We start from the raw sequence: 17,124 nt of genomic DNA, 5'->3' as shown, positions 1-17,124 counted from the left end.
GATTTAAAGAGTATTTAAGGACTACATCCAACTAATACTATAGAAAAATGAACTAATCCCCCCAAAAGAAAACCCTAACACAGTATACAATAGTCATGTGACTAAAAGGTAATCCATGTACTAGATAAGAACCACAGAAGGGATGGCATGAGTTCTGCTGAATGTGTGGTGATCTCTGTGATGGTCAGTTTGCTTAACATGACATAATATCCAGAATTGCCTGGGAAAGGAGTCTCAGTGTGGAACTGTCTATATTAGGCTGACCTGTGAGCATGAGTGGGTGTTAGGCTCTTAACATTCAGTTGGAATGATCCACCCACTGTGGGTGGCATCATTCCCTAGGCAGGGGATCCTAGGATGTCTAACAGTGGAGAAAGCATGTTGAGCCCTCTCATGTGTGCAGTATTGGTTCATCATTCTCTGCTCTTGACTGTGGATATAACATGACATGTTTCTTCAAGTTCCTACCACCTCGAGTTTTCTGTGATGGTGACTTGCAATCTGGACTTGCCACCAAATAAGCCTTTTCTCTCTCTTTTTTCATGGTATTTTATCACAGCAACAGAACAACAACAACAACAAGAAACCCTAAGACAATCCCCAAATTCAGGACAAGAGCTCTTGATTCACAGAAAGATGATGCCTCGGAGACTGGGGAACCCAAGTAGATCAATCACGGTCTTTCACCTCATCATTTGATGATAGACATCACAAAACTACAAAACCGAATTTTAACCTAATTAGTTTACCAAAGCATCAATGACAAATTTTCTATCAAAGATTCTTAACCTGATCTTGAGAATTACTATTCTAATTTCAGAGTTGCTTCACATGTGATGAATGTGACCAATATATGGACAAACACAAACTCAATAAAAAGAAAACAAAACAACAACAACAACAAACCTAGAGGCTTTGTTCTTCCTACAGAGCAGAAGGGACATGATTTCCCCTTCCTCCCTCTTGGAATAGTTACTTTAGAAAATCAGTAACTGTGATGTAGGAAGGTTCTCCTCCCTTTGAGATGGATATGGATTCTTTCTGAAATTAGGTATCTAATGTTAGCTTTGTGGCCAATGAGTCTTTTCCTAGGATGATAAACCAGCCTAGGTAAACACCAAGGGAGATACAACACTTAAAATATGCTGTGTATACAACCCTGCTGAGGTAACCTTTTCTTTTTGTTTTATTTTTTCTTTTGGTTTTTCAAGACAGGGTTTCTCTGGGTAGCCCTGGCTGTCCTGGAACTCACTTTGTAGACCAGGCTGGCCTTGAACTCAAAAATCTACCTCCCTCTGCCTCCCAAGTGCTGGGATTAAAGGCGTGCACCACTGCCGCCTGGCTGAGGTAACCTTTCTAAATGTGCTGTGTAAACACAAAGTCTCCCATAGGTAGGTGATGCCTCCCTTCCCTCTTCCTTCCTTCTTGCCTCTCTCTACTTCCCTTTCTCCATTCATGCCTCATCTCTAACTCCTTTCTTCCGCACTTTCCTGAGCTACAGAAGAAAATGACTTTCCACATTTGGTTCATATGAGGACAGAGGGTCAGAGCAGATCAGCAACTACACCGAGGTGCAACAGCAGCAGCTCAGAACTGGTACTGACTGTCACCTTCAATAGAAAGTAAGCCTGTTATCTTCGAACTGCACAAAAGGAGGCGAGTTGACTTCCTCTAGACATCAAGAGTCAAATAGGAATGTCACAGGCATGGATTAGCTAACACAAGATTAAGATGTCTAGAGTGTCCTCCCCCTTTACTCCATCCTGAAACCATCATCACATCAGTGACTGCATCTCCTGAAGACCTATCCTCTAACTACCTTTGGAGCCATTGATGCTTGCTTCTCAATACACCATGAGTTCTCTCCTAGGTTAATATCCATCGAATCCATGGCTTACACACCTGCTCTTCAAACCACTCTACACATTGCATTCCCAGAGATATTTCTAAATTACAAATCTGGTCATGCAGTCTCTCCACTCTACCCACATCCTCTCTTCTGTAGTATATTACACACTGCTCTTTGGTATAAGGATCTTTTTTTATTTAGTCATGGGGAGTATAGGTGTATGTATGCGGAAGCCATAGGACATTCTCAGGTAGCATACCATATATATTATCTACCTCTGTTTGTTGTTGTTGTTAATGAGACCTGGTCTCTCTGTGTTCCAGAACTCGCCAAACAGACTAAGCTGCATCCAGCCAATAAGCCTAAAATGACCTGTCTCTGTCACCCCAGCACTGAGATTACAAGTGTGTGCTACCAAGTCCTGAATTTTTAACATAGGTTCTGGAATTTGATCCCAGGTCCCCCTGCTAGCAAGATTAAGCCCTCTGCCAACTGAACTATCTCTTCATCTCAAGTCTACTTTCTTTATGTCTACATTCCAAACAAACTGACCTACTTTCACATCTCCAGGTAATCCATTTACTTTCTTGCTTTTGTTCTTTATACATGTTCTTCTCCACCTTGAAGCCTTTCCTGTACCCTCAGAGTCCTTAATAACCTCAGATGTCACTTTCTCCAGAGACTCTTACAGCCCAGAGAATTGAACCCACTGTGTCTCCAATCTGACTCCTATCTGATTCTCAATATGCTGCAATTGCCACAAAACAAAGAACAATTCTTGCTTATTCGCTTTTTCATCTCCAGTGTTTAGAATGTGAACATATATAAGCATTACATGAATGATCAGTACAGAGAATGTTTCATTGTATGTGATTTAAAAATTCAGCCCACTCGGGAAGGTTGGAAAGCAACAAGAAGCAGGTTGTCAAAGGCACAGCTCCAGAGGGCAGTGCCAGTCCACAGAGAAAATCAAGTTCTTCCTTCCATGGCGTATTAGTCCTGGGGATACTGAGGGAGCCACTTGCACTGAACAGGCCTTGTACAGAGAGCTACAACAGTAGTGAGAAACAAGCTCTCATGGCAACAGTCTCCATTAAGAAACAACATGTGTGGGGGACTTTTGGGAAAGCACTGGAAATATAAATGAAATAAATACCCAATTAAAAAAAATCAAAAAGAAAAGAAAAACGAAATAGCGTGTGAATGTTTATGGGAAATAAATACTGTTTTCAAGATTTGGAGGATTGGGATTGATCAACCAATCACCGTGCACACAAATAAATGTCGCTGATCAGCAAAATAAACTGGAGCAGTGATCTCGCTCCACACCAGAAAAATGTGCATCGTCTGTCACATGGTATTAAGTGCCAGCACACATCCAAATTTATATTATATTGCCAGGACACTTGCAAACTTACACTATAGTGTCAGCATACACACACACTTAAAACAGTATAATTCCAGTACGTACACACACACAGTTACAGTATAGTGCCAGTGTGAGCACACGCACACACACATACACACACAGAGTATAGAGCCAGCACACACACACACACACACACACACACACACACACACACACACACACAGAGAGTAATTGCCAGCACACACATACACACTTACACACAAACTCACATACTCACACACAATCACACACACTTACAGTATAGACGTCACCAAGCTCATATTGCTTTCCTTTTCTTCGTCCACACTGATGATGATAAATGTCTTTTTTAATAAAAGGAAGCACACTTGTTCTAGAAGTTAAGCAACAACAACAAGAATGAAGGCATTTGGTGCCTCTGGGGTCAATCTCCTAGAGTTCTGACAGTGTTTCAGAGCACACCTGTTTTTCCCGAACATCCGATATTCATACACAGTTAGGGACTGGTCGTGGGCAAAGAAAAACCCAATTAGTTCCCGGCAGGCATCGCGTCCATTTCTAGAAAAACAAGATGATGCCAATGATATTTAAACACGGGGATTGTTTTTAAAGTAAGTGATAAACTAAGATCATACATCTCAAGTGGAGATACTGTAACCCCCTTAGGTGTGCGTCAGTTAATAAGGGTCGCTGCAGATTTTAGGGGAAATATGATACGGCTTGCAGAAATCCCTGACTGAGATTTGGATAAAGAAAACGCCATAAGCTTAACAGTGGGGAACGTCCAGCTCTGTCACAACTCAGGTAGCTCAATGACAGAGACTTAAGATAAAGCAGAAGGCCTTTAAAAACTCAGGGCTTGCAAAGTTTACCAGATTGAGATTAAAAAAAATTAAAAAGCCATCTTCTTTGTCATAGCCTTTATCAGTAATCTGTTAACTCAAACTATTAAAACTAAATTAACCATCTGAAATAGGAATTAACTTCTAAATAGATAAGAAACTTCTATTAGTAATAGGCAAGTTTATCCAATATTTCAAAAGACTTATAAAATCAATTTTTAAATACTCTTAGTTAACATATTTGCACCACAGTATCATAATTTATACAACAGTAATAATCATTGCTTAAAAATCATATAACCCAAAAATTCACATTTTTCTGTATTGGTATGATTTGTCTAATCTTGACACTTCTATGAGAGAAAAGAATACATTATTATAATCACAGAAGTAAAGATCATAATAATAAAGTGACAGTTACCTTGATAAGACCCTCCCGTCAAATTCTACTTTCTGAGAAAGGTCATTCTCTGTTAATGCAGAGTTGGTTCTTATCCTGTCAAAATACATTTTGTAAGTTATTGTTTTAGAACAATTGCACTTGATAAAAAACAACAAATGCACCAAGGGGCTGTGGCAGTAATTTGAAATGTCACAGATTAAAGATGAGAATTAAAATCCAGACAAAACACCCATGGAAGGAGTTACAGAGACAAAGTTTGGAGCTGAGACGAAAGGATGGACCATCTAGAGACTGCCATATCCAGGGATCCACCCCATAATCAGTTTCCAAACGCTGACACCATTGCATACACTAGCAAGATTTTATCGAAAGGACCCAGATGTAGCTGTCTCTTGTGAGACTATGCCGGGGCCTAGCAAACACAGAAGTGGATGCTCACAGTCAGATATTGGATGGATCACAGGGCTCCCAATGGAGGAGCTAGAGAAAGTACCCAAGGAGCTAAAGGGATCTGCAACCATAAAGGTGGAACAACATTATGAACTAACCAGTACCCCGGAGCTCTTGACTCTAGCTGCATATGTATCAAAAGATGGCCTAGTCGGCCATCACTGAAAAGAGAGGCCCATTGGACATGCAAACTGTATATGCCCCAGTACAGGGGAACGCCAGGGCCAAAAAAAAAATGGGAATGAGTGGGTAGGGAAGTGGGGGGGGAGGGTATGGGGGACTTTTGGGATAGCATTGGAAATGTAATTGAGGAAAATATGTAATAAAAAATATTAATTAAAAAAATAAAATAACTAAATAAAATAAAAATAAAATTCAGATTGTGAATATATAAAGACCCAAAAGGCATACACAGTCTGAGCCATACACAGTCTCCACTACATCAGCCCGTCATGCCAGCACCTACAGGGACAAGGTACTGTAAAGGTGCATCCTGAACAGGGCACAGTAGCTTTGGTTAGGGCTGTCCCAGAAGACTTGCCTCCTCTCTCCTCGTTCCACTCTTCTCCCTCCCCTCCCTTTTCCTTCTATTCCATGTACTTTTCTATTATGCCCTTATTATATAGTATATGCTGGCCTAGCAAAAGCTGGGATTGCAGACCTGAGCCTGCACATCAGCTTAAATACCATTTCTAACCCAGTTCTTTTGCCTTCTGCACAGCACAGCACTTAGATTCTTAGTGCTTGTGATGATGACCAACAAAAGCACTTTTGCCAATAATCTCAACAGGAAAGATTCTTGTCCATTACGATGAGAGGATGGGCAGTGCTCCCTGCCTGTGAATATTAAAGGGATACAGTCTGGAGCTGCAGCATAATGAGTTGTAGGACCAAAACCAATATATGCCTACTTCCAAGCAGCTGGTTATACAGGAAAATCAATCGTGACCCATTGAGCCTTATCAATCAGGTTTTCTATTACAAGTAGCTGGTGCTACTCCTTACTGAAACAATGGTGGGAAGGAGTGCATGATGAACCAAGCTCTGTGTCTGTGTGTTTATATATGTATATACAGACAGACAGACAGATAGATAGATAGATAGATAGACAGACAGACAGACAGACAGACAGACAGACAGACAGACAGACAGATAGATAGATAGATAGATACATAGATACATAGATACATAGATACATAGATAGAGTATGTATCTTCATATAGATAGCACTGGTGACCTTCTGAAGACTCCAAGGCCTAGTATTCTTTAGAATATAAAGCAGAACTCGAATGCACACACTCTGATACCCTCTGCATGATGATATCCTTTATCTTAAGAGATATCAGTGGTTTTATTATGACTGTTCATCCAGTTTTATGAAGACTGCAGGAATAATAAAATAGCAGTGGTAAAGCAGGTCCCAGCCACTGAGAACAGGTAAAGCTTACCCTCTGTCATGTCCAGGTCCTGCAGAAAGGAAGCTGGAGATAGGAAACAGAAGCCTGCTAACTCAGTAAGAGTTTGGGAACAGAGAGGAGCCACTGAGGCTTCATCCTCCCAGTTCAGTGTGATTCACTGGTACTAATGCAGTCCCTGGACATTCGCTATGTTCCTCGGGTGACTTTAAATGCTGGGGAAAGGACAGCAGCAATACCACCCACCATTTACTGAGGGCTTTGTAGACATGGGTTGCTATGAATTCACTTCATTGTGTGTGGGTTTGTTTAATGCTTGCATTAAAACTCAAGGAAGCAAGGTCATGGAAGACAAGGCAAGCGGCTGCTGGCCACCATGTGAGCACATGACATGGCTGGAAGACAACCTTGCTCTAACCAGTGTATTTACTCATTTCTCGGTGGTGAGTAACGCTGGGAGGAAGAGCTAGTTGTATCAAGGAGCCCGGTGTCATCGGAAAAGGACCCAGGTAAATCCATATTTGGATTATGAAATGAAGAGGGCCACATTGAATTCCAGGCGCCCAGTGAGTGGTACAAACGCTTCCCTATATAAGTCTGGAACCAGTCCAAAATGAAGAATTAAGCACTTAGAATACCAAAGGTGACTTCTTTCATTCACCAAGTTGGTGAGGAAGCATGGTTTGGGCACACAGCAATAATAGGGGAAGTGTTTGTCACTAGACTCACACAGACTAATTGTTTCTTTGTACAGAAGAGAAACCTGCAAAGTTCAGGTCAGGGGTGAAATGTGTGTCTGCAGGAAGCTGCCTCCAGAGGGAAGAGAAGAGAGAGGGCTACGCTGCACACACCAACCTTGCTGCCAAGTTATGAAGCAGAGAGCCTTCCTTCTCCTTTGGAGAGAACAAAGGAGTTGGAAGCCATGCTTAAAATCCTAATGAAGAAACCCCATGGGGTTTGTCTGAGCCGGATTGACTTTAAACAAGCGGCAAGGACTTGTTATGAAGCAATACTAAGACAGGTGCAAGAAACCAGAGAGGAGACTGAAAAGCGGGGCCCAAGTTATCTGCGCAGTTATGACAGCTTGACATGCGACATAGGAAAACTCAAAATTCAGGGTGATATTTACTTTCAAGTAGGCTTAGACTTATCAAAGGAAGATACAAAAGGCACTAACAATGTAAGAAGAGATTAGTAAGTTGGTCAAACTCTGTGAAAGGACATCTGGATGAACAATGCACAGATGGAAATTAATCGCCATCATTAGTCCCCAGTGAATTGCAAATTGAAATCACCAATACAGTAGAGAAGTTCAATTTAAAAATCATAGGGAACATCAAGTGCTGGCAAAGATGGACGGGACCACTCATCCTGCCACGAGGGTTACTATTTGCCTTGAGGAGCTGAATGCAGGCAAACTACATGGTCCAGAGAGTCTAAACTCACTCAACATACAGGAGTATGTGTGTTTACCAGAAGGCATGCACAACAGAGTTCACCACAGTATAATCCATAATTCAGCAGGCATGTTAAGCACCGGTGCGTGGTGAGCTGTTGTGTATTCGTATAATGGAATAATGGGAAGCAAAGAGAAAAACAACCAGAGATCACATCATGAGTGTGATTCTCCTAAATATAATGTTGAGGAAAAGACATCAGACATACTTCACTGAGAGTCTTTGTAAAGGTGTGGTTATCCTCCTATGGTTCTAAAACGATATGGACTACTTAAGAGGCAGGGTATGTGTGAAATGATGGTCTTTTTCCTATGCATATTAATTCTTCATATAGTACATAAATCTGAGTTAGCCAGGCAAGGTGCCATCCTCAGGCAGAGATGTCTAAACTAATCCATTACTCATTTTCACCTTTATTATCCTGGAAAGAATTATGACTTCCCTTTGAAACTATAAATGTAAGAAAAATGGGATGCAAAGAAGGCAGAAGGAAAAATGTAAGGAGACAGCACTGAGATCTGAGATCCTAAGACTTTTACTTCTCTGTACATAGTTGTAGAGAGATGAAAATTTATTCAGCAAGTTGCGGAAGTGTATTTTAACAATACATCATTAAGCTTTTCTTACTTCGTTTCATGCAGAGTTCGTCTCCTGACGCGAAGTGGCGCCCTCTCTGAGTCTGGAGGGACACGAGAACTCTCTTGGTTCTTGGTGTTTAAATCTTGTTCTGGGTCGCTGATGACAGCCCTAAGCAGGAGGACACAAAGTCTGATGTCTAACGTGACAAAATACATGCTCGCTTATTTTTGAGCAGTTGGAAACTGTCAAGCACCAGGTAGCAATTTGTCTTGTTGTCATAAATACCTTTGTCATATACGAGTGTATTAAACTATTAAAAGTACTACCCGTAAAAGGTGAATACAGTTATTTGTACCCTCAGACAAGTAGAACATAAGAACACCTAGAAATTATGACTGGAGTAAATAGCTTTATGTTTTTCTCTTAGCTCTCTTCAAATAGAGGTTTTGCTGACTTTGTAACATGGGGAGGAATGTTGGTAAATAAGACTTGTTCTAAATTGCTTCCTGATTCTATATAAGCACTGAGCAAAGACAGCTTGGGGAGGAAATGGTTTCTTTATCTTGCAGGTCTTCTTTGAGGGGAGCCAAAGCAGGAGCTTGGAGCAAAAGCCAAGAGGAAGGCTTTCTCCCAGGCTCCAGTTCTGCTAAAAACCAGGACACCTGCCTAAGAATGGTACCGATCCCAGGGACCCGGGTCCTCTGACATTGATTAAAAATCAAGAAAATGCCCTCACAGACACATCCACAGGCCTATCAGGTACAGACAATTCTTCGATGGAGGTTCCTCCTTCCTAGGTATGTCAAGTTGACAACCAGACTAGCCACCTCACGATTATAAGGTGATAATAAGCACAGTCACAGAAAGTGCACAGGGAAGTGTGAAGGAACGGGACACGATTTCTAGAAAGAAAGCCTTAGATGCCTCAGTCAATGAAGTGCCTGCATTACAAGCATGAAATAATGAGTTTAGATCATGAGGTGTGCCCAAAAGCCAGGCAAAGTGGCACGCATCTATAATCGCAGGGCTAAAGGGGAGAGAGACAAAAATAACCCCAGACATCACTGCCCAGCTGGCTGATCTAATCTGTGAGCTCCAGGTCCAGGGACTGTTTCAAAAGCCAAGGTGAAGAACTATTGCAGAAGATACAATTGCATTAACTTTTGGCCTGCACATGCACACATGCCACACACAGAAAATTGAAAGAAATACATAAGGAGTCCATGGAAGCACTTGAACCGATTCTTTTCTTCTTATGTTTATTAAGGAACATTTTTTAAATTTAAATTAATTTTTTTTTACTTATTCACTTTACATCACGCTCACTGCAACCCTCCTGGTCACCCCCTCCAGTCACATCCCCTCCAGTCACACTCACCCCCATACATACATGGTATGTACTCACTTATAAGTGGATACTAGCCATAAAGTACAGGTATCATGCTACACTCCACAGACCCAAAGAAGCTAAACAAGAAGGAAGGCGCAAGCAAGGAAGCTTGAATCTCACTTAGAAGGAAAAATATGATAGTCATAGGAGGCATATGACGGGAACAGAAAGGGAGAGGGGATGGGGAAGGGGATGAGGGGCCTCAGGATCAGGTGTGGGAACAGGAGAGATGGCCTGATGGCCATGAAAATGAATGGGAATATGCAACTGATGGAGGTGAGGAGCATCTCCAGGATGAGACAGAGACCTGGGATAAAGAAGACACCCAAGACTCAACAGGGCTGACCTTACTGTGACTCACTCCATTGGGGACATGGGGCCTGAAGAAACCACCTCCTGCATCAGGCAGGAACCCCAAGGGAGCTATAGAGACACCAACCCACCTAGAAAACTTTCAACCCAAAATTTATTCGTCTACAAGAAATGCAGGAACTAGGGATGGAGCAGAGACTGAGAGACTGGACAACCAATAGCCGGTTGCAATGAGAATAGCCTCCATGAGTTGCATGAATTTGCACATTTGGTTCCCAGTTGGTGGAACTGTTTGAGAAGGACTATGAAGTATGGAGGAGGCGTGTCACTGAGAGTGAGCTTTGAGGTTTCGAAAGCTCACCCCCTCCCAGTTAGCTCTCTCTGCTTCTCATTTGGGGACAGGGATGAAAGCTTTCAGCTTCTGCTCCAGTTCCATGCTTACCTGCACAACCCCAGCAGATTTTTTTTCTTATGTAAGTTCCCTTGGTCACGGTTATCATACACATAAATAGGACCTTACCTCACATGACTTTTGTGAGGATTAAATATTGATAGAAACACCAGTCATACTCTACATTTCACAGAGGAATTCAATAGTTGAGCATATACTTCCCAGCTCCCCTTTTATTCCGTTTTACTCTTGAATGCAAACGTGAAGAGGTGCAGCACCATATCAAGGCACTGCAATGGACTAGGTAGAAGATAGCAAGGGCCTAGGTCCAACACCCTAGAAATAGACATAACAAACACACTGGATTCAGAAATACTTGGAGAACTAAGAAACTGCTTGACCTTGAGGCCAGTAGCAGGAGAGATCGCTAAGACCACTGCAGTATGAAAGGAGATTAGTCCATCGTCCATACATGGGATGCAGGAGTAGAACTGTGGACTTGGCTTGTCATCACTATAGGGTTCTCACAGCAGTAGCTCAGTAGGCTTTCCATCGTCATCCTCACTCACCTTTGAAACTTCGATTTAATAAGAATATAGAATTCTATTTACCCTTAATTTTTTTTTTTTTACTTTCTTAGGCTTTTTCCCCTCTGATGAGATCACAAATCTGAATAAATTTTATCATTAAAATAACATGATAAATACTAATGACATTTTAAAAGGCCATAGGGAATATTACCCTGTTTACTTAATATCACATGAAATATCTGTGTGTGTGTTAATAAAGTTTTTGTTTAAGTTTTCACGCCATTTAGGGTGTTAGTGCTCCTCCCAGAAGCCATAGATTACCTAACAAAACTCCAAATGCCCAGGATAGGAAGCTCCCCATTGAGTTCCTAGTCAAGGGAAGACAAGGACTCCCCGAACAATTGTGCCAAAGCCTTTGGTTACATCCTAGACTTTGAAAGTAGGATCATATTGCTGAAGATGCATGTCGGACAGAGGGCTTGAAGGAAACCAACTGAATCTGACCCAGAAGCCTCCTCCCTGAGGACTAACTCTTATAGCCCCAGAGGACGCTAGGCAGGCTGCCAAGGGGGAAAGGTGATGAACAGCCCTCCTAAATCCAGTGTCCGGAGACTTCAACAAGGATGAGACAGTGTGACAGTGGCACTTATTGTCTGGGGTTAATGGACAGTTGTCTAATTGCACTTAAGGCTCAACAGGAAAGAATTCACACCTGGCACTGTAAACCTAACCAGCTATCATGTTTGATGAGGTCATGGGCCCGAGAAGGAACCACTTTCCTAAGACAGTATAATTTTTAACTATATTCTAACTACCCTTAGGCCTGCAGATGAGTGTATCCCTCACCTCCATCAAAGAAGCTTCTACTTTGTTTTTCAGAAGACAGAGACTATTCCAGAAAGTCATAGCTGGTCAAAGTGCAGAGACTCACTGACTGTGGGGTGCCCAGCTTCACCTGATGTACCTACAACACAGACCCTATACCTAAAGCTCAGGGAACATCATAGGAGAGAATGAGGAAAGGTTGTAAGAGCCAGAGGACAGGGACATCAGCTCTCAAATGGTATCTTCTGTAAATGACAGCGAGAAAAGCTACACTTACGATGTCTCAACAATATGGTTGCCTGAACAAGACCTGGAAAATGACAACACACACTAAAGTGGATAGGAGAATCTCACAAGGCCAATGGTTAGATGAAAAGCTACAGGGAGTTAATGACTGCTGGGTGGAGGATCAGTCTTTGAGAAGAGTCCCCTGATAGATTAGAAATGAGCATCATGCCATGGTGGCCCTCGTCTTTAATCCCAGAACTTGGGAGGCGGAGGCAGGCAGATTTCTGAGTTCAAAAATAGCCTGGTCTACAGAGTGAGTTCCAGGACAGCCAGGGCTACACAGAGAAATCCTGTCTCAAAAAAACAAAACAAAAAAATCAAAGGGGGAAGAAAAAAAAAGAAATGACCATCACTAAAGGGACTCAGTAGGTTGTACTTATCAGTGTGAGTGTGTGTGTGTGTGTGTGTGTGTGTGTGTGTGTGTGTGTGTGCGCGCGCGCACGCACACGCATGTGCGCCCATGTGTTTAAAAGAATAAGAGGCCATGAGTTTTATTGAGGGCACAGGAGGAATTAGAGGGAAGAAATGGTGGGGGAGGGAGGTGAAGTAAATCCAGTACTTACATGTGTAGGTCTCAACATTAATTAATTATGTTATAAAACTTACAAACAGGCAAACACTTTTTAAAGGTGTCGTGAGCCTTCAACACTATGAAGACGAAACAGCCCTTGAGAAATAGGACTCAGGAGATAGTTTCCTCAATAATGGGAACAGCCAAGAAAGTTTTAGATATTTTTATACCATATTTTAAATCCTATTTATTTGTGAAACCAATGAACCACTGTTTTAACTAAGGATCAAGAAAGTATTTAAATTAAAAAAAAAAACTACCAAGAAAGCATCATGTCATCTCTTCTTTTCTCTTTCTCTTCCTCCCTTCCCACATCGTATATGTGCACATTCGCCACAGTTCTACTGTCTGAGTCTGAGGTTATGTACATTCACACAGAATGCTAGAGCTATATGAGATTTTGAGGTTCTCTGGGCAACAAAATTCAAGAAGTGGAGACCCAGAAAAGCTCCAGCAAGTTCTTCAGTCGCATGGCTAAATGTCAAGCTCAGCTCTGCTGCTTCCCAGTAAGTCCTCCGTCGTTTCTGGTTCTCACCCATTGATTGGTCAAGAGTACGCACTTTACAGACACTGCCCCAGAGCACAGGAATGCCACCATACACTGAGAAGGCTCCCATAGTGCCCTGCCCTTGGGGAGCACACACTTTAAAGAGAAGGACAGATAATAAATTAAATAGGAGACTACAGAATAAACTACATGTTCATGGTTGATATGGATGAAGATATAATGAGTAGATTTGAAGTTATGAGCTAGAATTTATCAATTACTTATTAAGTGTTTGTGCTGCCTACTTTTATGTCAGCTTGACACAAGCTAGAGTCATCTAAGAGGAGGGAGCCTCACCAGAGAAAATTACTCCATAGGCTCCAGCTATAAAGCATTTTCTTAATTAGTGATTGATGGGGAAGGGCCCAGACCATTTTAGGTGATACCATCCTTGGGCTGGTGGTCCTGGGTTCTACAAATAAAGCAGGCTGAGGGAGCCATGAGGAGCAAGCCAATAAGCAGCACTCCTCTACAACCTCTGCATCAGCTTCTGCCTCCAGGTTCCCACCCCATTTGAGTTTCTTTCCTGACTTCCTTCAGTAATAAACAGCAATGTGGAAGTGTAAGCCAAAAAAAAAAAAAAAAAAAAAAAACCCTTTCCACTCCAACTTGCGTTGGCCATTTTGTTTTATAACTGCAATGGTACCCCTAACAAGTACTGTGTCCATGGCAAGGTGCATCATGTGACTTCCATTTAAGAGTATGAAGTTAAATTAGTGCACAGCAGCATAAATTTCTAAAGAAAAGGCCATCAAAAGAGACAATAATTCAAAAGAAAAGAGGCACCAGGAGAACCTGGAACATTCTAGAAATGTAGCAAGCTGATGCGCATGGAGCACAGGAGAGAACAGAGTGTGAAAGAGTAGAGTCCTACTGGGGAACAGATAGAAGGTGGGGTCCAACAGCAGGCAGCAGTGGCCCTGGCTTATCAGCACTTCTGATCCATATGCCTGCCGTGGCCTCACTTAGATGGAATGTACTTATGGATGGTTCTGCTGTTCTTCATTGAACCAAGTCAGGAAAATGTGAGTTGGTTAGAAATCTGCTGATCGAGGGATTCTCCTGGCTAAGTAGCCTAGCTGCATTTATAGAGGAATCTTTTTCTGGAGACTGTGGATGAGCCAAGCATCCTTTAGAGTTGGAAAAAGCTACAAAAGTACAATTGGAGATGCATGCAGATTCTTAAGATCTCTGCTCAGAGCTGCCATGATTTATTTTGTTAATTTGTAATTTATCTAAGGAGCATGGTTAGACAAGTCAAGCCTGGACAGCTACTCGAAAGACATCTGGGCAAAAACTACTTTTAGCTACTAAATTTTGACATTTCATAGAACCAATACCCAAGCTTTATTGGATTTCCTGGGACTGAGATAGTGAATTGACAGAAGATTTGATTATCTTTCAATAGTTTCACTCTAGTGAGCAGGTTGATGATAAGCCAATGAAAGGTTAATAGAGACTCAATGAAACCCAGTGGGGACTGAAAGAAACTATCCAGAAGATAGAAAGAGGCAAAACAAGTAGTGGGCACCAGGACAAAACAATGTATTTTGCTAGGACTGAGTCTTGGCTGACAGTGGATATCAGAGTTAAAAGAACAAAATGGATCAAGGGCATCCCCGGGACTTCAGGACTAAATAGTTTCAAACTTAGAATTGCTGTGGAGAAAAGTTAAAGCAGCTTTGGTCAGATGAGAAAATTTAGATTAGAAAAGAAAAGAGAGAGAGAAATCAAAATCTTCAAGATTAAAGATGTATTAGGATACAGAACATGTTTGAAAGCAGGAAGCAAATATGTAGGTGATATGGAATTCATTTGTCACATTTAATGACAGGAGAAAGTTGCTTCAGAAAAATGAAAACCCTCAACTGAGACAGACCAAGAACTGGGAAGCCCCTTTATCCAGGGGCATGGTGCCACCACTTTTCTTATGAATAGAAAGAGTCATGCTGCAGACAGTGACTTTGAAGAACTTTCTGGAACTTACACAGCAGAAGGAAGGCCTCAGGGTCAATCAGTACCAAACAGAGAAGGAGGTGGGGGCAGGGAGAATATGCGAGTCAAATGTGGATGGCCACTAAACTAAACATGCTTTTCCTCGATGCATGTCATGCTATAGTTTATCACTTTGTAGATTATTTTATATAGTTTATGGGGGATTTATAAATTATCAACAATTAGTTTCATAGTGTTCAACTCTATACAAGTCACCTGGTACTACAGTGACCCTGTAGGATATTCATTTCTAATGGAAAGATACTATTCGTGTCACCATTTGGAAACCATAGCAACTGGCACAATGGAGGTCCTAGTGTTGACAAGCTGTTTCACTAATCTCTTTATATCATTTCGCATCTTTGAAAGCCAAGTTTTCTACAGGTGCTATGACAAACAGCCAATATCATGTGAAAACCAAGAACAGAACAGAAGTTAACTCTGAAAGATTCTACAGTGCCCAAAAGACGCACACATACCATTAAAAAGCAATCTAGAAATCTATGAATGAATTTTTTAAAATGCTGTCTTCTAATTTATACGTGATTGAAAAACGTTCAGCAAACTGTCAGGAGATAATTATTAAGTAGTTTAAATAAAAATACTTGATGAGACAATAAGAATTTTTAAGTGTGTGTGTGTGTGTTTTTGTGTGTATGTGTGTGTATGTGTGCATGCATCCATATGCACATGCCTGCCTACCTGTAAATTCATGATCATGTGGGTTCATTTGTATGTACACATGTGAATGGAATCCAGAGGTCAACCTCTGGAGCCACCTCCCACCCCTCGTCTCTTGATACAGCATCTCTCATTGGCTTGGAGCTCACCAAGCAAGTGAGGCTGGTTGACAAGCAAGCCCCAAGTCTCCTCCCCATCACGAAAATTGCAAGCACTTGCTACCATACATATCTTTTGCATCTTGGTTCCAAGACTTTAAACCAAGTCCTCCTGCTAACAGGGCAAGAACTTCACAGTCTGAACTATCTCCCTAGTCTGAAGTTGTTTAAGTATTTCTACTCACCTCAAGTGTTTATTGAAAACAAAACTCACTAAAATGACGAGGGTGCAGTGAGCAGAAAGGTTGGGAACTGCTGGAGCTAAGCACTGACTGGCAAGCATATGGATGCTTTGTGTGAAGTAGGTACTTAGTGGTCCCTTTCAGAATACAGGTGTGGTGGGTGTTCCTAGCGCACACCTGGATAAGTGGTCCATCATCATCTGCTCTGCAACGGTCTGTTTCTTCTTCTCTATAGCCACAGTCTCCTGGGAAAATAAAATTATAAGTCAATTCTGTTATCCATAAAGCAGAATATGGAATGCACATCATAAAATATAATGTTTCCAGTTTTCTCCCTAAGGAGAGATGACTACTGTTGATATATCAGATTCCAATTATTAAATCTTCCATTGCCATTCCCTAAAAGTTAATGCATTTAAATTTCAGTAGACATCATATGTCCAACAAGGTGCCTTGCCTTGTGTCTCACGGAACAAAGACGGAGAACATGGTGGCCCTTTTCTCTACATACCCCCTGGAGACATGTCCTGGAAACCCCATCTTTATTTATAGGGATTAAAGATATGAAGTAAGACCTGTCTGCATTCCAACCCGATCACATAGACCTAGAAGGTCTTTGAATGTGATTCCTTGCCTGAGCAGCCATGTTGCTGGATTAAAATTCCTCTACAGAGGGTAAACGCCTTCATGGCTTAGCAAATGAACAAGAACAAAACTACAGATGGCTTACCACATCTGATTTCCTCGTGATGCTCTGTCTACCGTAAGGGCTATCTGCGTAACCTTGCTGTAAGAGGGCCTTCCTATCCAAAGTCATGAGGTCATCCAGACTGGCTCCTTCCACCTGATCACAGGACACAGTGGAAACAATA

General features: G+C 41.7%; 1 protein-coding gene across 13 annotated transcripts in view; it reads right to left on the bottom strand.

The window, feature by feature from the left end:
• Caps2 (calcyphosphine 2) overlaps window positions 1-17,124 on the bottom strand; it is a 53,213-nt gene that overhangs the window by 17,060 nt on the left and 19,029 nt on the right. For 11 of the 13 annotated variants that reach the window (XR_380413.3, XM_006513814.4, NM_001310675.1 and 8 more), the window contains 6 exons: window positions 16,983-17,096; window positions 16,430-16,497; window positions 8,431-8,550; window positions 4,500-4,574; window positions 3,699-3,794; window positions 3,516-3,609 (listed from right to left, as the gene is read on the bottom strand). Coding sequence is in view for 12 of the 13 variants with exons in the window: in XM_006513814.4 (XP_006513877.1) it covers window positions 3,516-3,609; window positions 3,699-3,794; window positions 4,500-4,574; window positions 8,431-8,550; window positions 16,430-16,497; window positions 16,983-17,096 (567 nt within the window). In the remaining variant the exon portion in view is untranslated. The remainder of the gene's footprint in view (window positions 1-3,515; window positions 3,610-3,698; window positions 3,795-4,499; window positions 4,575-8,430; window positions 8,551-16,429; window positions 16,498-16,982; window positions 17,097-17,124) is intronic. The other 2 variants (XM_006513817.3, XM_006513822.4) reach the window with 2 other exon arrangements.

The sequence above is a fragment of the Mus musculus genome, chromosome 10, assembly GCF_000001635.26.
Source record: "Mus musculus strain C57BL/6J chromosome 10, GRCm38.p6 C57BL/6J".
Classification (NCBI taxonomy): domain Eukaryota; kingdom Metazoa; phylum Chordata; class Mammalia; order Rodentia; family Muridae; genus Mus; species Mus musculus.
The sequence above is the reverse complement of the archived record's forward strand: the minus strand, read 5'-3'. Positions and strand labels throughout refer to the sequence as shown.